The sequence below is a fragment of the Crocuta crocuta genome, unplaced genomic scaffold (genome assembly GCF_008692635.1).
Source record: "Crocuta crocuta isolate KB4526 unplaced genomic scaffold, BGI_CrCroc_1.0 scaffold345, whole genome shotgun sequence".
Lineage (NCBI taxonomy): Eukaryota > Metazoa > Chordata > Mammalia > Carnivora > Hyaenidae > Crocuta > Crocuta crocuta.
Genome location: NW_027527574.1, coordinates 3,499,672 through 3,522,114, shown reverse-complemented (window position 1 = coordinate 3,522,114; position 22,443 = coordinate 3,499,672). Strand labels below are relative to the sequence as shown.

The following is a 22,443-nucleotide window of genomic DNA, read 5'->3' as shown; positions in this document are numbered from 1 at the left end:
TTAGTAAAAGTCTATTTACAGTGAGCTCATGCATATTCTTTTTTTGTGGATATAATAAATTTGATTACTTAAACAGAATGGACACTATGATGATTTTACTAACATGTATACTAACGTCTCAATCAGAAAAAGAGGGAAATGGATGGAGAGAATAAAAATAGACTGCTTTTTGCTGCTTAGTTGGATTACTTTTTTTCTGGGAGAAATTAAAACTGACCAAAATAGGTAGTGACATAATGATCTCTGAATTAAAATTATTCTAGTTTTTCGTGTTTTGTTAAGACTGCTTCCAGGTAAGTCAAGGAGGAACTGTGTTACTCTAATAGTCCTCGAGATGGATAGAGTGAAATAAAGTTAAGAGCATCAAATCATAAGGAAGGCTGATACCAAGCATCTGTGTGAAGAACTACTTTAATATTCAGCTCTATATTTATATGATATCAGCATATATTTGAGAAAGGGAAAAAATGATAAAATACACAATAAGAAAGGAATTCAAACAATATTAATATACTTCTGTCCCATACATTTTAGTGGTAAAAATCTGTTCATATTAAATCTAAGTAAAAATAGATTTTAGGCTAGTAAATAGTGGAGCTGGGATTCAAATGCTGGAGTTTTGATGTTAGAAACAATGATTTTATTCACTATGCTGTCTCCCTAAGATAGTGATATCCAGAAAACTGCTGCATATGTGTAGAAGGGCTATCTCATCCTTTGTTTTTTTCATATTTTGAATAGACCTGAATGTGTTATGGAATGCCATTAGTTTAGAAGAATTGTAGAAGAGTATGTGGCAGCATTTAGGAATGGGGGGAAGTCAACATTGATGGTGCTGCACATTATATTCAGAGGATCATATAACTTGAAAGCTGTTACAGAAATTTTAGAGTTATTTAGTACAGCTCCTTCATTTTACAGATGACTAATGGATGTCCACAGAGGATAAGTCACTTACATTTGGTATATTAGTTGCTTGATTGGTTGGTTAATTAATGGCAGGGAAAGGATTCTTGTTTTGAAAATATGTAAATATGTCTCAATTTTTATCTGTAAAATGGAGGATGATAATCTGTTAAGTTTATTATAGGATTGAATGAAATAATACATGTATAACAGTGAGGACAGTATCTGGCACCCAAATAGTTAAGTTGTTCTTGTTATTTTTAGTAAATGATATCCCTGAGTCTGTTTTATTTTTCTCACTCTAAATGGAGTGACTTTGTTCTCTCTCTCTCTTTCTCTCTCAGGACGGAGTTATAATGATTTAAATCAGTATCCAGTGTTTCCCTGGGTCATCACCAATTATGAATCAGAAGAACTGGATCTTACCTTGCCAAGTAACTTCAGAGATTTGTCCAAGGTAATTTTTCAGTAATCATCTGAAACAGAATTGTCTTAAATATAACAATAAATTTGATTATCTTTAATTTTCCCATTACCTTGTAAAAATCTTTTAATATAACCATAACTTTAATATATTTATCTTTTAAATGTGTTTCACTTTTTCAAAGTGAAATTTAAAATTGAATTTAAAATTTGAATTTAAAACTGAAAAATTTGGAAAAATGGATGATACAAATTGATAACAGTTAAAAGTATTAACAGTTGTATTCCTTTTTCCATATACATTTAGGAAGACATTATTCTAAAATATTAACTTCTTTTAAGAGTGTTAGTAATTGATAAAACATGTGAGTAAATCATGGCCACTTCTCACCGGCACTTTTATAAAAAGACAGGTAACTCTTCTACATTTCTCCAGGTGTCATACCTGACCTCTTTGCTACCTCAAAATCATTCCTCTTTAAATCTAATTTTGAATTCTATAAATCCACTGCTTTAAATCTTTCTTGACTTACAGTTATTTTTTTTTTTACTTTATTAAAACATTTATTTTAATGTTTATTTTTGAGCGAGACAGAGTTGAGTGGCAGAGGGGCAGAGAGAGAGAGAGGGAGACAGAATCCAAAGCAGCTCCAGGCTCTGATCTGTCAGCACAAAGCCCGATGTGGGGCTCGCACCCATGGACATGAGATCATGACCTGAGCCAAAGTCAGACACTTAACTGACTGAGCCACCTAAGTAACCCTTGACTCATAGTTATTCTGACTGCAGAATAATTCTTTCCCAATTCAGTGTTTTGCTGTCTCTGCCTTTTATGTTGGTCTCCCTACTTTGTGAATGGCCAACTCTAGTCCTTTAGGTCATCCCCTCATAAAGACCATTACTATTTTTCTTCCCTGATATTCTGCTCTCTCTGTCTTTCAAAACACCTAAATATCCTGCATTTTAATATTCTTCTACCTATTTGTTTTGGTTCTTCTTGTCTCACTAAGCTCCACTAAGCTCCAAATGGTCGAGTTATTGTTCACCATTATTTTTCCAGTGCCTAGCATGGGGCCTGCCATTCACTAAATGTGTTAAATAACAAAATATATATGACATTTTCCCTAAGTTATAAAATATATTAACTGTATTCTATTCTTTAAGTGTAAAACATGTATATAATAAAGCAAAAATTACTTCTAATGAGCCACATACCAATAAGGAATAATTACATTTTAAATGTATACATTCATGTACACACACATTGACACATCCACTATTTTTTAACTAAGTATTTTCCCATGGCTTGGGTTCTTCAAGAATTTTCCTTTTCTGTCCTAGATTATCAGTAAATAGAATATTCTGTAGCATCATTTTGTGATATCAAATAAGGTTGTAATGTCTTTTATTCCTTTAACGTTTTATCATAGAGAATTCCAAGCATATATAAAGTAGACAAATTAGCATAATAAATTTACATCTACCAATTACTCTGCTTCAACAGTTATCAACTCATGGTTACTCTATTAATTTTTATATTCATTTTCTTTCTGCCTTCTCATATTACTTTGAAGCAAATCTTAGACATCATTTTTTTCATAAATATTTCAATATGTATTTCTAAAAGCAAAGGTCCCTTTTTAAAGCATAACCATAATACCATTAGTAAACCTAAAATATTAACAGTAATTTCTTAATATCATCAAAAACCTAGTAAGTATCACATTTCCAATCAAATTACAACTTTCATAATTCTTTTTAGTGTGTTTATTCAGATCAAGATCCAAATAAGGACCACATAGTACAGTCAGTTAATACTGATTAAGTCTTAAGTCTCCCTTAATTCTGTAGGTTTCTCTTTTCATCTTTTCTTTCTGTTTAATTTATTAGTTGAAGAAACACATGTTTGTTGTATATATTTCCTCACAGTATGGGTTTTGCTCATTGCATCCCTGTGTTATGGTCTAACAGGTTTCTTCATCTTCTATATTTCTTATAAATTGGTAGCTGGGTTCAGAGGTTGATAGAATTCAGATAGACTACTGTTTCTTAGGAAGTTTTTGCATCCTTCTGTCAGAGGACATGTAATATCTTCTTTATGTTTCTTTTGTGATGTTAGTAATGCCTGGATTCATTGGTTCTGTAATCATTGCAAAATCGTGATATTTACATTCTCTCATTCTAATTTTGTTTGTTGTTGGGACTCATTCCCTTCATCTACTATTAGGTTATTCAGTGGTACATTGCACTGGAAAGACAGGATAAACCTTTAATTTTTGTCTCTTTTTGTGACTGTTTTTAAAACAGTGAACTGATTCCGAACATCCTCCAATGGCACCTGACTTTATAAAAAAAAAGACATCTTCATGGGGCACCTGGGTGTCTCAGTTGATTGAGCGCCTGGCTTCGGTTCAGGTCATGATCTCACAGTTCATGAGTCAGGCCCCACATTGGGCTTGCTACTGTCAGCACTGACCCCACTTCAGACCTTCTCTTCCCCTATCTCTCTGTCCATGCCCTGCTTGTGTGCTCTCTATAAAAAATAAATAAAACATAGAAATAAACATCTTTATGAAATCCTAGACCTAAGTGTATTTGATATTTCAATCCATTGCAGTTATTATTTTCTTTGATGTTAATTCAGTTGTTTCTGTTTTTGACCATGAGGACCCTCTTTAAGTTGCTCTTGAGTCATTTTGGTATAATCTTAGTATTCTTTGATAACTTCCATGCTCTCTGGTGTGACAAGTACTCCAGTCTTAACTCTTTTATTTTCTGGCCCAGTTCTAGAATCATGTATTTCTTTAAGGAGTTAATGGGAGCTCTTTTATTTATTTTTTTCTTAAATAGTTTCTTGTCAAGTTGGTTTCCATATAACACCCAGTGCTCATCCCAGCAAGTGCCCTCTCCCATGTGCATCACCCCCCTTCCCCTCTCCCCCACCCCTATCAGCCCTCAGTTTGTTCTCAGCATTCAAGTGTCTCTCATGATTACTGGCCATTTTCTGTTTGATTACCTTCTGTCTCTACCCTCCATCTTTGCAGTTGTCATCTGATCCTGTAATGCCTCATGTTCTCTTTCACCTTTTATCCCTTTGATGTTGCTTTTCCCTTCATCTAGAAATTTGTACTTCCATGATACTGTCTGTACATATCTATTATAACACCTTAAATCGTTACATAATGTATTATAATTTTGACATTTTTTCTTTCTGTTCCCTATTAAGGAAAATTATTAGATAGAAAGATTCTATTAATTTTTGTATCTCTGGTGTCTGGTACAGTTCTTAGAACTAAAAAATTATAGTAGTTGGTATATCTATTTTTTTCACTTTAGAAGAGTTTTAATTTTCAAGAGAAAGTCTTTTTTTTTTAATTTTACATTTATTTGTTTTTGAGAGAGCGAGACAGAGCACAAGTGGGGGAGGGACAGAGAGAGAGAGACACAGAATCCAAAACAGGCTCCAGGCTCTAATCTCTCAGCACAGAGCCTTATGTGGGGCTCAAACCCACGAACTATGAGTCATGATCTGAGCCAAAGTCAGTCGCTTAACCAACTGAGCCATCCAGGCACCCCAAGAGAGAATCTTTTTTGCAGAAGGTATCTGATAAGGGATTAGTATCCAGAATATGTAGAGAACTCTTAAAACTCAACAACAGAAAAACCAAACAACCTGATTGAAAACTGGGTGAAGGACTTGGATAGACATTTCTCTAGAGAAGATTTGCAAATGGCAAATGAGTACCTGAAAAGGTGCCCAACATTCCTGATTGTCATGAAATTGTAAATCAAAGCCACAAATGACATACCAGTTCACACCCATTAGGCTGGGTATTGTAAAAAATATATATATAAATAAAGGTAACAAGCGTTGACGAAGACGTTGAGAAATTAGGACTACTGTGCATCGTTGATGGGAATGTAAAATTGTACAGTTGATAGGGAACAAGTTTGGTGCTTCCTTAAAAAGTTAAAAATAGATTTATTATAAGATCTAGCTATTCCACTTCTGGATATATATTTAAAATAATTGAAAGCAGAGACTTGAAGAGGTATTTGTATACCCATTTTTATTTTCATAGCAACTTTATCTACAATACCCGAAAGATGGAAGCAATCTAGTATCCACTGATGGATAAATAGGTAAACAGAATGTGGTATATACATACAGTGGTATGTTGTTGAGCCTTAAAGAGTTAGGGACCTCTGATACACACCACAAGATAGATGAGCCTTGAAGACATTATACTGAATGAAATAAGCCTTTCAAAAAAAATGACAAATACTGTATGATTCCGCTCATATCAGGTATTTAGATTTGCTGGTTTCATAGAGACAAAGTAGAATGCTGGTTGCCAGGGGATGGGAGGAGGGAGGGAGGAATGGGGACTCCTTTAATGAATATCGAGTTTCAATTTTGCAAGATGAAACAAGTCCTAGAAATGAATGATAGTGATGATTGCCCAGTAGTATGAATATACTTAATGCCTTTGACCTGTACATTTAAAAATGGTTAAAATGACGGAGGGGGGCGGGGGGGGGAACGCCTGGGTGGCTCAGTTGGTTGAGCATCTGACTCTTGATTTTGACTCAGGTTGTGATCCCCAGGTCATGGGATTGAGCTCCATGTCAGGCTCCATTCTGAGCATGGAGCCTGTTTATGATTCCTTTTTCTCTCTGTCTATCTCTCTCTCTCTCTCTTACTCTTTCTCTCTCCTGCTCATGCTCTCTCTCTAAATTAAAAAACAAAATTGGTAAAAATGGTAAATTTTATAAACTGTATATTTTACCACTATTTTTTGAAAGGGTCAGCAAGGCAAAAATATTACTTAATTGGACAGAAAGTAGGGGTTTGAAAAAGTGCTTTCGTGTTCTGCTTTTGCTTCTCTGTGATCACCTTGAGAACATACCCCTAACATGCCCAGGTTAACCTGCCAGAAGGATGTGACTCACACATGGGGAATGGCTAGGTTGTACCAGAAGAGGCCATCCAAAGCCAGCCCTCAGCTGATTACAAACTAATGACTGAGTATAACTAAGAGAACTAAATCTGGCCCAGAGTAGCAGAATTTCATGGGTAACACATTGACTATGAAGAATAATAAATGGATAAATTTTTGTTTTGTTTTGTTTTGTTTTAGAAAAAGGAAAGCTTTGTTTACACTGGTATCATATTTGTTGTAAAACCCTGTAGTATTTCACTTGAATCTGTAGAACTCTCTGGTCTAATAATTGAGGACTGTGTATTAGTTTGATTTGTATAGTGAGTCATGTAGTAGGTCAGTAATAAAAACTTGCCCACTCTTTAATTCTCAGGCTATTATATCCTACTCTCTTTACATTATTTAAATTTTATGTACATAAAATTAAAAATCTCATTTTTCGCTAATTTTTTCAAATGTAAATTTTGCTTCACAAAATAAATTACATTTAAATAAATAACTTCTAGTGTTTCAGAAGAATTGCCTTTGTAAAAATTTTTTAGACTGAGTCTTTCAGTTTGGACTTCTGTTTAAGCATATAGCTTAAGATTGTTTTGTGCTTAGGAGGACTTTTTGGTAGGCTTTTCAAGATCCAGTGATAGTAAGGTGGATTATAGACAGGGTGCATGTTTCTGTCTTGATGGAACAGTGACTAATAGTGGTAAGTGGGAGGCTATTTGGAAGTTTCTGCTGAGGTTGTAATTCTGTCTCCTGCTATCATTGTACCTGAACAAGGGCCCCCATAACCCTTTTGCCTCTTCCTACCATTGTTCTTTGCTAACTTCCTCTATTCTCTGCCTCTCACCTTGGTTTTCTATCCCACTGAACATCTTAAATGACCAGAGGAAAGCCTCCAGAGCAGTTTTTTCTCCTTTTTTTCCCCAAATGTACGCTATATAGTGTTTTTCATTATGAGAATTCATTAAAATAATGTCAGCAAAACGCTGTAACAAATTATTTGCCAGCAAAATAGAATCCTTTATTAACATCGAATTTTATATGTTGCAGCTATTTCTAAGGAACTTGACAAATACTTTTCTTGGGTGGGTAAAATACTGTTTTAACTAATGCCTTTGTAACTTATCTTCTGTGTATGATAAGTCTGTTTTTATGCTGTGCTAGATGACCAATAATAATTTTGCTGTTTTTAATTTTTTTTAGATTTGTAAAACAGGTAGAGGGCCTTAACTAAAAGAATTGAATTTGCTAGTCTATCCATACATGTCCATATTCACTATACAGAGGCATAAAAATAAAATTTGGTAATTTAGTGCCTTTAATTATGGTGGTGGTATCCATTTTTGTATTTTGAGAGATTTTATGAGAGATTTATACTTCAGGCTGAGGAAAGAATATAAAGAATGCTTTCAACAAGAACTGAAGGATATACCATTGAAAATAGTGAGCAGTAGTAATTAGGAGGGCTGGGAAGAGGTGGGAAGCTCTAGCATTCAACCTCATATCTTATAACTTAGCAGCAGTAGCTCAAATGCTATAAAAGTCATTCAAGTTAAAGAAAATGGAATTCTGTACTAATTGTTTTCATTAAATATTGATGGGATAAGTGAGTTTGGAATTAACTACATTATTTTAGGTAAAATAAGCATATTAGAATTTTGAAAATTATGCTTTGCATGTATAAAATGATAGTAACTGTCTGCTTTATAAAAGTGTATTATTCCTGTTGGCATTAAATTCTTCCATAATGTTTACAGTGTGATTCAATTTTCAGATATCTGTTTATACACGTAGTTTCAGGGAGATATCTCATACATAAAATGAGTTCCTGTGTGAATAATGATTGTAAGAGAATTATATTACAATTTTTCTCATAGTATGCATTTAGCAAACATTACTATTTGTTTAAGTAAACTTGTGAAATCATAGAAAACATTCTGTGCAAAGCTTAATTTAAAACATAAACAGATCTTATCCCCCTTCTTAAGGAGATTACATACCCTGACTGGCTTTAAAAGAACTGAATTATTTATATGTATTTATGTCCATTTAATTTCCCCAATGCTGTTTTTTAGGGGAGTTTTAGTAGGTTTGATACAGTGCTACAGTTTTACTTGGTAATTTCTTCCATGTTGCACAGGGAATTTTCTTTCTGAAACTGAATTAAAGTAATCAGCAGCCTTTCTTCTCTATTGTTTTTCTGATCATTCTTCGTGAAAAGAAAAGGGTTGGATGGAAAAGTAAAAAATGTCTTCTTGAGGGTGTGAAGTTTTATTTTGTGCACAATATCTCCTTATAATTACAAATTAGTATTGTCATTCTGTTGAGAAGATCAAATAGCCTGAAAATCTGATAAAATTAATTTTTTTGTATGGATGTATTGAGAAGGTCCTAACAACATAATGGTTTAATCTTTTCTTTCAAAGCTGAAAAAAAGTAGGGATGAATTTTGAAGCTGATTTTTTTCCTTCACTTTGCCTGTTGTTTCATCACTAGTCTAAAATCCTGACTGATGAGAAGACAGATCTAACCATGCATAGACTTTGGAGTGACGTTAATCTATATTTTACAGAAGACACTGATTTTTATATTTTGACAACCTCTTTGAAAGAGATAAGAATTAATATTTTCTTTCTGTCTTTTCTATATAAGAAATTATAATTAGGACAGGAATATATTTACAGAATGTCATATCATAGAAATAAATTATGATGGCAGAGTGTTTCAGTACTAGGACTTTGTAGATTAGGAAGATTTTCTTTACCACTGTGATTTTTTTTTTTTCCTTAGTAAGAGAATAATTATTGAAACCATTCTTCCAAGAGAGGAAAACCCAGATTATCCGAGGCAATTATATCTCTTCTAATTGATCAGTATAATTATTTTGGAATATTTGCTATGTATATGTACTGTCATCTGAATACCTATTCTGAAAAATGAGTTTGTTCTTAGATTGAAATGCAGTTGATAATCATTAACTTCCAAAAGAAAACTGCACTACTAAGAAAGAACATGTCACCTTATTATCGATAACTAGTTTTTATTGAGGATGTACTTTTTGTCAGGCTCTTACTTAAAAATGTTACATGTGTTAACCCTCACAAAACTCTTATAAGATAGGTAACATTATTTACTGTCTTTTACAGAGACAGGAACGGAGGCACTATGAAGTTAAGCAAGTTGCATAAGGCCATACAGGTAGTAGGTAGCACCAGAATTTAAACACTAACCCAGTGTTTTTCAAACTGCAGTTTACAAGCTAACATTTTAAAAAATGAATAGAAAAATATTTAATGATAATAAATACAGAACAAAAACCAAATAAACAAACAAAAAACAGAATCAGACCTCAGTGGGAGATACAGGCTTGGAGTTATGAAATGAATAAGTCATGGGGATAAAAAGCACACAATAAAGAATTTAGTCAGTGATACTGTAATAGTGATGTAATAGGAGAAGTGGTAGCCATACTTGTAGTGAACATAGCATAATGTATACACTTGTCAAAGCACTAAGTTGTATACCTGAAACTAATGTAATATTGTATGTCAACGACACTCAGATAGATAGGTAGATAGATATTGTAGGGAAAGAAATGAATAAAATGACAAAGCATAACATGAAGAAAATACCAGTGTGCAGTATGTATGAATCTTCTGCTTAAGCTGTGTGTGTTTGTGTACATGCGTGCGCTGGGTTATGGTTTATGTGACATATTTCTGACTATAAGTTTTGGCCCAGAGTGTTTGAGAAATACTGTAGTGTGGTATACATGCCTTCACATTTGTCATCAGTTCCTGAATCTGTCTTAATGTTATTTTGTCAAGTTGACTTTCTCCTCTCATGCTGAAATACGTGGTAAAAATGCAACCAGCATTCTATTGCTTTAAAAAGGGACGTTTTTCCAAATTGCTTTTCTTAGTGTGCTTGTCCCAGGCTATGCTCTAAGCATTTTTTGACTAAGCCTGTTTTATGAAAAAGCTGAATGTTTGGTTAGAACTACTGAATCCCTAATGTTATAACTTGGGTATTCATTTATTTTATCTTTTGTTTATTGAATAATACTGTGTGACAGAGACTCTTCATTTCTGGAAATTCAAAAGAATAAGATTAGGTAATTACCTTCCTAAAAAAATAAAGATTGGGGTGATAATGCAAAAATGGCCAAGGTATAAGCAAGTATTTTGCTTTTTAATAATTAAAGCTCACATTATTAAAATGAAGGAAAACACTAAAACAGTTTGAGGTAGAGGGAAAAGAAAATCATCCACTTTTCGCTTTAGAGCGCAAGCACAGTGTGAGCTGTTCTTTAGGTTTAAAGCGCAGAAACAAGAAAGGTAAATATTAGGGGAAAATGAACCTGCACCACGATTTCCTGATTCTTCCTTGCAGTGTAGGAATCCAAGGAGAATTTACTATGATCATATCTTCAAACTGAATTTTAAATTGTGATCCAGGCCCCAAATCATAGTATTTTTTTCCACCACAATTGCATATGTTATAATCCCAATACCCATTCACAGCTCGGTTGAACTAGCAGCTTCTGTTGCCCTACTCTGGATCAAAATATTTCTAACGAGTAAATTCTCAGATAACTTAAAAGAACTGAATGGCAAAACTCTCTTGAATTTACTTATTTGCTGATGAGTTGCTATTATTTGTCTTTCGCATTTATTGGCTTCTCTCTCTCTCCCTCTCAGTTTAAAAGAAAAGTAGGTAATTTTCTGTCTCTCATTTATCTTTTACCATTTGGTTGTGTACTTTTTTATGTGAGATATGTCTCCCTAACACACGCATTTAATATACAGCATTCATCTTGACCTGGAATTGACTACCGACATTTAACTGTTGTTGATCAGACAGCACTTTGTTATCTCTTTAAGTTTTAAGTGCTGTTTCTGACGAATGCCAGTCCTTTTAGTCCTGTTCTGTAACAGATATACCAGGAATCAGTATACCATCTAGATGTCACAGAGGGAAAAGAACACTCTTTTGGGAGGGGAGGGGAATATTGTTTCAATATGATAGGTGTTATAACCTTTATTTTATTTTTTTAATTTATTAGGATTCAGTCAAACCAAAGGAATTAAAAAAATTTTAAAAACCTAATGACATTACAACAGTAAATATTGGATCTTAAAGCATTTAGGCAAAATGTAAATACAGAGAAAGAAATTAATTATCCCATGCTTGGTTTTTTGGGGATTTTATTTTTGGCTGATAAAATACATTTAAAATACTTAAATCTTGGCATCAAATATGGATGCCACAATGATGTTGAGGATTTTGGTATAAATTATATCCATTGCTTTGGGAAGTTTACAGTCTAATCAGAATTATGTGGGGAGAGTTTAGAATATTATTTGTGAGGGAAGCCCTGGTATGTGCCTTCCTATGTAAAGAAACATTTTACATATGCTATCTTATTAAATCTCTCAACAGTACTATAAGCAATGTGTTATTATCTATACTTCACAAATAAGGAGACTAAGATCTAGTGAGGTTTAAGGAACTCTCCAACGTCACACATTTTCCTAGTGTTAAGGCTCTCAGATATGTCCATGTCAGTGAACTGGAAGACTTTAGGGATAAGTGGAAAGAGTATTTCAGATTGAATACTTACAGTTATGTCCACTTATTTCCCCAAATCCAACTATTCTTCCCTTTATCTTGGCAAAAGGGAAGAAGTGCACTTGTTAGAGAAATTATACCAGAGAAGTTTCTGACTTGAGAAAACCAAGAACAACAGAGGAAGGCTTGAAGGGAAGGAATAGAAAACAGGATAAACTGAAAGCTTCAAGTACTGAATGTTGAAGGCACCCAGACCCCCTTTGCTGTCATGCTATCAGAACTCTGGCAGGCAGGCTTATACCAGCCCTACCCTGTAAGACAGAAGATTGTATTACTCTTTGGACATACTGACTGGTTCAAGAATAAAGACCTAAGAAATGTTAACAATTTAGGGATTCCACTTGGAGCCCACCTGATTTCCCTTCAATGAAGTCTGCCAGTTCACAAATTTACTTAGGCTTGATGTACTATAGTCAGCTCTTTTGTGCCTCATTCTAAAACTGAGCATACAACCAAGTGTTAGCAAACATTTAAAGATAGTCTCCAGTGTGAAAGATGACAAAGACTAAAACAAATAGAAAAATACAAGAAGCCAGAAGAAACAGAGACAACTTAGGAAACAGAAGAAACCTTAAAAACAAAATCAGAATAAATATCCTCACGGAGGTAGCAGAAAACTCTGGCATTAAGAGAGAAAGGAAAATGGTCCTATAGAAAGCAGAATGTTATGGCAGATGGTTTTTAAAAGACACATCTAAATGATATAGGAAAATAGCCTAGAAAGAAAAAATTAGAGAACTAAGTAGGAAATGTTTGGATTTAGATAACATATTATGTCAGTCTGCTTTCATTTATTAGTAAGGGACCTTTCTCAATTACTTAATTGGTGGGAGGGGTGGTCCTATATAGCAAACAGCTATTTATATATTTTTTATAGGTAGGTAGTTGTATACAGTTATTTATAGTATAATGAAGAAAAATTTTCATGGGTACACTGACCTTTTAAACTTTAAATTAGTATTTGTTCAATTTGATGTGTTTAGTTTAAAATATGGTTGCGTAACTCTTTCCTCAAGATGTAAAATAAGTTCAGCAAAGTGTAAAATGTACATGTGGAGAGAGAGAGAGAGCTTGTGATGCATTTAGAAGATTGGCTGAAGTTTTGTTTTTAAACCAGGAAAAGAATGTTTTCTGTGACTTTTTAAAAAAATTTTACATTTATTAAATATTAGTACTCTACATAGCAGATTTTGTTTTCTAGAAGCCACCTTTTAGGAGAAGCTTTCAAATGCCTCTAACAGAGGTTAACCTTACACTTAATTTAAGCAGCCTTCAATGACATTGTTTTTTAACATTAGTCAGAATATGATAAACTGAAGTAACTGAAATGGATTGTGGTTAATATTACTGTCAGGGTGATGAATAATCCTGACATACACCAGTCAGTAATGCTCAAAGTTAAGTATTTATTCTCTAATCATCCTAAGTTACTGTGGTGTGGAGTGACCATTTATTATTATTTATAAAGGAATTATTTTATTTGCAAAGCATTGCCAGTTTTATCCCTTAATAGTTCCTGCTTTCTTACTTTAGTGCTGGATGTACTAACTTGGGTAGACTCAGAGGAGGGAACATATATCTACCATGAATTTATATAAAAATTGATTTCTAAACACCTAGAATTTGGGCTGTGTTTTTTAAAGTTTAATAAGTAATGGTTTATACTAGTAACAAGGTTAAAAGTAAGCTATACTTCTGATTTCAAGGTGTGTGTGTGTGTGTGTGTGTGTGTGTGTGTGTGTGTGTGTGTGTGTATGGGAAGTAAAAGTAGTAGGGAGACATTTTAAAAACCTGCTTATTTGTAGCTTTTTTTCTATACCTGTGTATGTCAACTTATCAATTTGTCATTCTTAGATTTTCCCCCAGCTGTCAAAATTTATTTTATTTGACTATGTGGTATGTTTTGGTGGGGCATTTATTTTTTTTATTTGATGTATAACTGACATACAATATTCTATCAGTTTCAGGTGTACAGAATAGTGATTTGATATCTGTATATATTGCAGAATGATCACCATAAGAAGACTAATTAAATGTAGTATGCAGTTTATAGTGGGTAATGTATCTTTTCTTTTAGTCACACATCCACATTCTTGTCCAATTATTTAAATTCAACATAAGTTTATGTTGAATACATGTGCTTACTCAAACAATTACTAATTTGCTAGTTAACTTTTGTAGACATTATTCTGAGTACCGTCCCAGGAACAAAAGTGAATGAAATAGTTTCCACTTTTTAAAATTTTATAACTGAATGTGATATATGAACCATTTATAGGAGAATAATATAATCAGAAACATTTTATTTCTCTGTGACTTCATTTTAAACCTTCCCACTTTTAGAAAAGGATTTTTTTAATGTGAGTTCGTGATTTATGATGTGAACCAAATTTTTGAAAATGGAAAAAGGATAAATTCTGAAAACAAAAATCACTGGCCTGATACAAAATGTAAAATAGATGAGTAAATAGTTAATTTTTTTAATGTTAGGAAGAAAAGAAAATTAGAAGTTTTACTTAGAAATATATCCTGTAAAACTATATTAACTTCTTTAAAAATGTGTTTTGATAAAGTCACTAAATTATGGAAGTTATAGATGTAGGGTGACATATCTCAGCAAATTATTTGAAAATGGGAGTGATGCCTTTGTGAATATTAGACAAAATGATTAAAAGACATTAATCGCATTCAGAACTCTTCAAATCATAACCCTGTTGTTTAATGCCTTTATAAACTTGAGGCATCACCATCTTTTTTTTTTCTTTCATAGTTTATTTTCAAGTTGGTTTCCTTATAACACCCAGTGCTCTTCCCAAACAAGTGCCCTCCTCCATGCCAATCACCCTCCTTCGCCTCTCCCCCACATCAGCCCTCAGTTTGTTCTTAGTATTCAACAGTCTCATGGTAAGCCTCCCTCCCTCTCCCCAACTATTTTTCCCCTTCTACTCTCCCATGGTTCTCCATTAAGTTTCTCCTAATTCTCCTATAAGCGGAAGCATATGGCATCTGTTTTTCTCAGTCTGATTTATTTTACTCAGTATAACACTCTCAGGTTCCATCCACATTGCTACACATGGCCAGATTTCATTCTTTCTCACTGCCATGTAGTATTCCATTGTATAGATAAACCATATCTTCTTGATCCACGTGTCAGTTGATGGACACTTAGGTTCTTTCCATGATTTGGCTATTGTTGAAAGTGCTGCTATGAACATTGGGGTACACGTGCCCCTGTGCATCAGCACTTCTGAATCCCCTGGATAAATTCCTAGCAGTGCTACTGCTGGGTCATAGGGGAGTTCTACTGTGAAGTTTTTGAGGAACCTCCACACTGTTTTCCAGAGGGGCTGTATGAGTTTACATTCCCAACAGTGTAGAAGGGTGCCCGTTTCTCTACATCCTCGGCAGCATCTAGAGTCTCCTGATTCGTTCATTTTAGCCACTCTGACCGGTGTGAGGTGGTATCTCAGTGTGGTTTTGATTTGTATTTCCCTGATGAGGAGGGATGCTGGGCATCATTTCATGTGTCTGTTGGCCATCTGGATGTCCTCTTTGGAGAAGTGTCTGTTCATGTCTTCTGCCCATTTCTTCACTGGATTGTTTGTTTTTCGGGTATGGAGTTTGGTGAGTTCCTTATAGATTTTGGATACTAGCCCTTTATCTGATATGTCATTTGCAACTATCTTTTCCCATTCCATCAGTTACCTATTAGTTTTATTGATTGTTTCCCTTGCTGTGCAGAAGCTTTTTATCTTGATGAGGTCCCAATAGTTCAATTTTGCTTTTGATTCTCTTGCCTTTGGGGATGGGTCAAGTAAGAAATTGCTGTGGTTGAGGTCAAAGAGGTTGTTTCCTGCTTTGTCCTCTAGAGTTTTGATGGTTTCCTGTCTCATATTCAAGTCCTTTATCCATTTTGAGTTTATTTTTGTGTCTGGTGTGAGACAGTGATCTAGTTTTATTCTTCTACATGTTGTAACCCAGTTCTCCCAGCACCATCTGTTAAAGAGGCTGTCATTTTTCTACTGGATACTCTTTACCACTTTGTCAGAGATTATTCATCATACAGATCTTTTATATCTTTGATTAGGTTTATTCCTAGATGTTTTATGTTTTTCTGTGCAATTGTGAATGGGATCAGTTTCTTGATTTCTCTTTCCATTGCTTCATTATTGGTTTATAAAAATGCAGCCAGTTTCCGTATGTTGATTTTGCAACTTTGCTGAATTCATGGATCAGTTCTAGGAGGCTTCTAGTGGAGTCTGTCGGGTTTTCTATGTAGAGTATCATGTCGTCTGCCAAAAGTGAAAGTTTGACTTCATCTTTGCCACTTCTAATACCTTTTATTTCCTTTTGTTATCTGATTGCTGACGCTAGGACTTCCAGCACTATGTTAAACAACAGTGGTGAGAGTAGACATCACTGTCGTGTCCCTGATTTCAGGGGGAAAGCTCTAGGTTTTTCTCCATTGAGGATGATGTTAGCTGAGGGCTTCTCAAAAATGGCTTTTATGATGTTTAAGTAAGTTCGTTCTAACACAACTTTCTCGAGGATCTTTATTAAGAAGCGATGCTATATTTTGTCGAATGCTTTTTCTGCATCTATCGACACGATCATATGGTTTTTGTCTTTTCTTTTGTTAATGTGATGTATGACATTGATTGATTTGCTAAGATTGAACCAGCCCTGTAACCCAAGACTGAATCCCACTTGATCATGGTGGATAATTCTTTTGATGTGCTGTTGCATTCGATTTGCAAGTATCTTGTTGAGGATTTTTGCATCTGTATTCATCAAAGATATAGGCTTGTAGTTCTCTTTTTTTTTTTTTTTTTTGCCTACTCTGTGTCTGGCTTGGGAATCAAAGTGATTCTGCCTCCGTAGAATTAGTCCAAAAGTTTTCCTTCCATTTGTGTTTTTATTTAAATGTCTGGTAGAATTCTCCAGGGAAGCCATCTGGCCCAGGGCTCTTATTTGTTGGAAGATTTTTGATAACTGATTCAATTTCTTCACTAGTTATGGGTCTGTTCAGATTTTCTGTCTCTTTCTGTGTGAATTTTGGTAGTGTGTGTCAGTTTAGGAATTTGTCCATTTCTTCTAAGTTGTCCAGTTTGTTGGCATATAATTTTTCATTGTATTACCTGATGATTGCTTGTTTTTCTGAGGGATTGGTAGTAATAAGTCCATTTTCTTTCATGATTTTGTCTATTTGGGTGTTCTCTCTTTTCTTTTTGAGAAGCCTGGCTAGAGGTTTGTCAATTTTGTTTGTTTTTTCAAAAAACCAACCCTTGGTTTCATTGATCTGTTCAACTGGTTTTTTGGATTCCATATTGTTTATTTCTGTCCTGATGTTTATTATTTCTCTTCTTTTGCTGGGTTTGGGGTGTTCTTGTTGCTCTCCTTCTAGTTCCTTTAGCTGTGCTGTTAGATTTTGTATTAGTGCTTTTTCTAACTTCTTGAAATATGCCTGGAGTGCAGTGTACTTTCCTCTTAGGACTGCCTTTGCCACATCCCAAAGAGTTTGGATACTTGTATTTTCTTTTTCATTTTTCCATGCATTTTTTAATTTCTTGCCTGATTGACTCATTCATTCTTTAGTAGGGTGTTCTTTAACCTCCATGTTTTTGAAGGTTTTCCACTTTTTCCTGTGATTGATTTCAAAGTTCATAGCATTGTGATCTGAAAATGTGCATGGTATGATCAAAATTCTTTTATATTTTTTGAGGGTTACTTTATGTCCCAGTATGTGATCTATCTTGGGGAATGTGCCATGGGCACTTGAGAAGAATGTGAATTCCATAGCCTCAGGATGTAGAGTTCTAAATATCTCTGTCAAATCCATCTGGTTCAATGTGTCATTCACGTCCATTGTTTCTTTAGTGATTTTCTGTCTAGTTTATCTATCAGTTGCTGTAAGTGGAATATTAAAGCCCCCTGCTTTTGACACATTCTTATCCTAAGATTGATTCTGTTTGTGATTAATAGTCTTATGTATTTGGGTGCTGCCATATTCAGTACATAGACATTTATAATCGTTAGCTCTTCCTGATGGATAGACCCTGTAATTATTATATAATGCCCTTCTTCATCCCTGGTTACTGCCTTTACTTTAAAGTCCAGTTTGTCTGATATGAGTATGGCTACTCCAGCTTTCTTTTGACTTCCAGTAGTATGATAGATATTTCTCCATCCTCTTACTTTCAATCTGAAAGTGTGTCCTCAGGTCTAAAATGAGTCTCTTGTAGACAGCAAATAGATGGTTTTTGTTTTTTATCCATTCTGCTACCCTACGTCTTTTGATTGGACCATTCACCCATTTACATTCAGTGTTATTATTGAGAAATATGGGCTTAGAGTCATGTGTTCTCTGTAGGATTCATGCTTGTGGTGGTGTCTCTGATATCTTGCGTTCCTTGCAACATTTCCCTCATAGAGTCCCCCTCAGGATTTCTTGTAGGGCTGTTTTAGTGGTGATGAATTCTTTCCATATTTGTTTATTTGGGAAGACTTTTATCTCTCCTTCTATTCTGAATGACTGGCTTGCTGGGTAGGGGATTCTTGGCTGCATATTTTTTCTATTCATCATTTTGAAGATTTCCTGCCATTCCTTCCTGGCCTGCCACGTTTCAGTAGATAGGTCTGCAACTACTCTTATAGGTCTCCCTTTGTATGTTAGGGCCCTTTTCTCCCTAGCTGCTTTCAGAATTCTCTCTTTGTCCTTATATTTTTCCAGCTTCACTATGATATGTGGTGCAGAAGATCGATTCAAGTTACATCTGAGGGGTGTTCTCTGTGCCTCTTGAATTTCAGTGTCTATTTCCTTCCACAGATTGGGGTAGTTCTCAGCTGTGATTTTTTCAAGGACTCCTCAGTGCCTTCCCCTCTCTCTTCCTCTTCTGGATTTCCTATGATATGGATATTATTCCATTTGATTGTATCAGTTAGCTCTTGCACTCTCCTTTCATGTTCCTGGATCAATTTATCTCTCTTTTTTCAACTTCCTCTTTTTCTGTAATTGTGTCTTCTAATTCACCTCTTCTCCTCTCTGTCTCTTCAGTCCGTGAATTGGATGCCTTCGTTTTATTATGCACCTCATTATAGCAATTTTTAATTCATCACAACTATTTTTAAGCTCCATAGTCTTTGTAGCAGTAACTTTTCTGATGTCTTCCATTCTTTTTTCAAGCCCAGCGATTAACTTTATGACTGTTGTTCTAAATGCTTGTTCAGTTATGTTGCTTATATCTGTTTTAAGCAACTCTTTAGCTGTCATTTCTTCCTGAAATTTCTTTAGAGGAGAGTTCTTCTGTCTCATCATCTTGGCTAGCTTTTTATCTCTTGTTAGTTTTAAGAGCTTCTTATGCATTCTGTACCTGCGAGTACTGCTATATTAAGGAAGGCTCATTGACTGTCTAGGCCCTGTCCGTTCAAGAAGTGTTCTTTTAAGCTTAAATGTCCATCAACTGACAAATGGATCAAGAAGAAGTGGTTTATCTATACAATGGAATACTACATGGCACTGAGAAAGGATGAAATCCGGCCATGTGTAGCAACATGGATGGATCTTGAGGGTGTTATGCTGTGCGAAATAAGTCAGGCAGAGAAAGACAGCTACCATATGTTTGCACATATAGGAAGATTAGGAAGAACTTATCAGAGGACCATGGGAGAGAAGAAGGGTGGAAATGGGGGGAGACGGAGGGAGGCAAACCATGAGAGACTCTTGAATTTTGAGAACAAACTGAGGACTGATGGGTATGGGGGAGAGGGTAAGGGGGGTGATGGATATGAAGGAGGGCACTTTTAGGGATGAGCACTGGGTATTATATGGAAACCAACTTGACAATAAACTATTTTAAAAAAAAAAGGACTAAAGAGTAAAAAAAAAAAAAAGACGTGTTCTTTTAATGTTGTCTCTCGTTGTTTGATTATTTTATTTCCCTATTCTTAGTGGTATTTGGGACTCTCCACCATATGTACTTTGGCTTGTTTTTTGAGGTAGCCCTGAAAGAGAAAACAGACAGACAAACACACAGGTAACAAGGCATGCAAACACACAGAAAAATCCAACATATGAGCTAACAGAAAGGGAAAAAGAAAAAGAAAATAAGAAAAAGAAGAAGAAGAAGAAAGAAAAAAAAAAAAAGACAAAGGCCAGTCTAAAAGTATAAAACCAGAATCCCCAGCTACAGATAGGGAGCAGGGTGTATGTTGTGCTGATGGCAGAGCATATACCCAGAGAGAAATGTCGGGTCATGGAGAAAAGCAAAATTGAACAATGACCAGGCAGAGAGACTAAGAGGCTTAATTCAGAGAGAGAAAGAGGAGAATATGGTAGGAAACGAGGAGAAAGAAAGAAGTATAGTGTTACTCAGAGAAACTATATAGCCTGATTACTCCAGAGAGAGAAAGGTAGCGGTGGAGGTGTAGAATATACATCTCGAGAATGGATTAAATGTGACTGTTTAAGCAAGCCAATGACAAGAGTGCCCAGTCCAGCAGAGGGGAGGGATATGAATGAGAGAAGGGAAAATATATCTGAGTAGAAAGAATTGATCTAGAGTTAATCATGGCAGTGCATCCATGTTGGTCTTGCCCCAGGATCCAGTGGAAAAAAAAAAAAAGGCTGCTCTCTAGCAGGGATGGGCATGGTTTGGTATAGGCAGGTCTTAGCCTCCACTGCAGTCCTCCCTGCCACTCCCTGAAGTCTGTCTTGGTGGTTGTGGGGAGCAAAATGGTGGCACCCCAGTCCTCTCTGGAACCAAGCACATCAAATTGCTCCCTTGGGTCCAATCTCCCTGAACCTGGTGCAGCCAAGTTGGGCCTTGGTCTCTGTCCCAAGCCCCGCCTCATTTCCAGGTCCCAGTCCAGGCACTTTATTGATACCGCCGAAAACACAGTTCTGCAGTTCGGCAGCCTCCCTCCCACCTGGGGTCGAACTGGGGAGTGGTGGTGCAGCCTCTGGTCTGGCTGTCTCTCTGCCACAGGGGATCTAGCCAGGGGAGCAGCAGCACAGTTTCTCCTGGGACGGAGGGAACCCACTTCAAAGTTAGCACCTCAGTTAGAACTAAGAACACTCTCTGTCTAAGCCGAGGTTTTTCTCTTCTCCGGGGACACTTCTATGAGCAGTTTCATCTGCTCTTTCTTTTCCCCTCGACTCACTGAGGCTCTGCGTGAGGGGGGCTCCCTCCCTTCCCTCCATGTCATCAGTTCCAGCCGCTTTTAACTTCCCTGGTTCGCACTCACGCACTTATGAGGTTGCCTTCCCCATGTACTCTGTCTCTTTCTCTTCCCAAACTCCTGTGGCTCAGTGTCCTATGGCTTCAGGCCTTCTCTGTTTGAGAGATGGATGAGAGCGAAACGCATGGAGCTCCCCACTTCTCCGCCATCTTGCTTCCCTTCAGCTTCTCATTTTCAGGTATTACCATCTTTATTGCACATTTGTTCTATTCTGCCCTGGGCCCTGATTTGTTCAACAATTTCACTGATATTACAGATAGAAAATAGATATTGCTTTTCAGTTAAGTAAAAACTTTTTAAAAATATTTATTGATTTTTTAATAGTTTATTGTCAAGTTAGTTTCCATATAATACCCAGTGCTCATCCCCACACGTGCCCTTCTCCATGCCCATCACTCCCTTCCCCCCCTCCCTCCCTCTCCCCCACTATTTGAGGGAGAGAACATGGGCAGGGGAAAGACAAAGTGAGCGTAGGACAGAAGATCCAAAATGTGCTCCATGCTGACCTCAGCGAGCCTGATGCAGGGCTCAAACTCATAAACTGTGAGATCATGATCAGAACCAAAGTCAGATGCTCAGCCAACTGAGCTATCCAGGCACCCGACTAAAATAAAAAAAATTTAGATAATTTTGGCAAAATGGAATGCATGAAATATTTGAATGAAGTACAAAGAAATAATATAAAGTTTTACATTTAGTCTTAGAAATTTCTAATGCAAAAAACATAAAGAAAGGAGAAAGAAAAGTCAATGTTACAAAATATAAATGGCAGTAGTCTTGTTAATGGGAAGGAATATAAAAATGTGGCATTTTTTAGTAACCTATAGATTCTGGTCCTTTGAAGGGACTGTTCATTGCAAGAGGCCTGTTGATTAACATGTACATATGTATGTTCAAGAGACTGTCTTACTGGAAAAGTTAAAAGCTGATGATTTAGATTATTTAGTTGACAATGTGCTTATTATTAACCAACAGTGTTTTGGCTTTTCTAAAAATAAGTTGGGTCAAAAATAATTATTATTACACTCATATTGTAACTTCTGATTCAACCTATTTTTAACCTCTAATGTATCATGGGTATACGGTAAGAGTCGGGGTTCAGTTTTTACAAATGCAAGTCCATTTCTTTCTCATGAAATATCTTGGCACCTTTGTTGGAAATAAATTAACTATATATGTATGGGTCCATTTCTAAGCTCTGTTCTTCCCAATTAGTGTATCTCTTCTTATATCAATATCACACTATCTAGGTTACTGTAGCTTTATAGTACTTACTATATTACTTATTATAATACTTATTACTGTA

The 22,443-nt window shown here is 35.5% G+C and overlaps 1 protein-coding gene across 6 annotated transcripts in view; it reads left to right on the top strand.

The window, feature by feature from the left end:
- LRBA (LPS responsive beige-like anchor protein) overlaps positions 1-22,443 on the top strand; it is a 720,310-nt gene that overhangs the window by 520,341 nt on the left and 177,526 nt on the right. For all 6 annotated transcript variants that reach the window (XM_077770789.1, XM_077770783.1, XM_077770775.1 and 3 more), the window contains one exon: positions 1,251-1,363. In XM_077770789.1, coding sequence (XP_077626915.1) covers positions 1,251-1,363 — 113 coding nt within the window. The remainder of the gene's footprint in view (positions 1-1,250; positions 1,364-22,443) is intronic.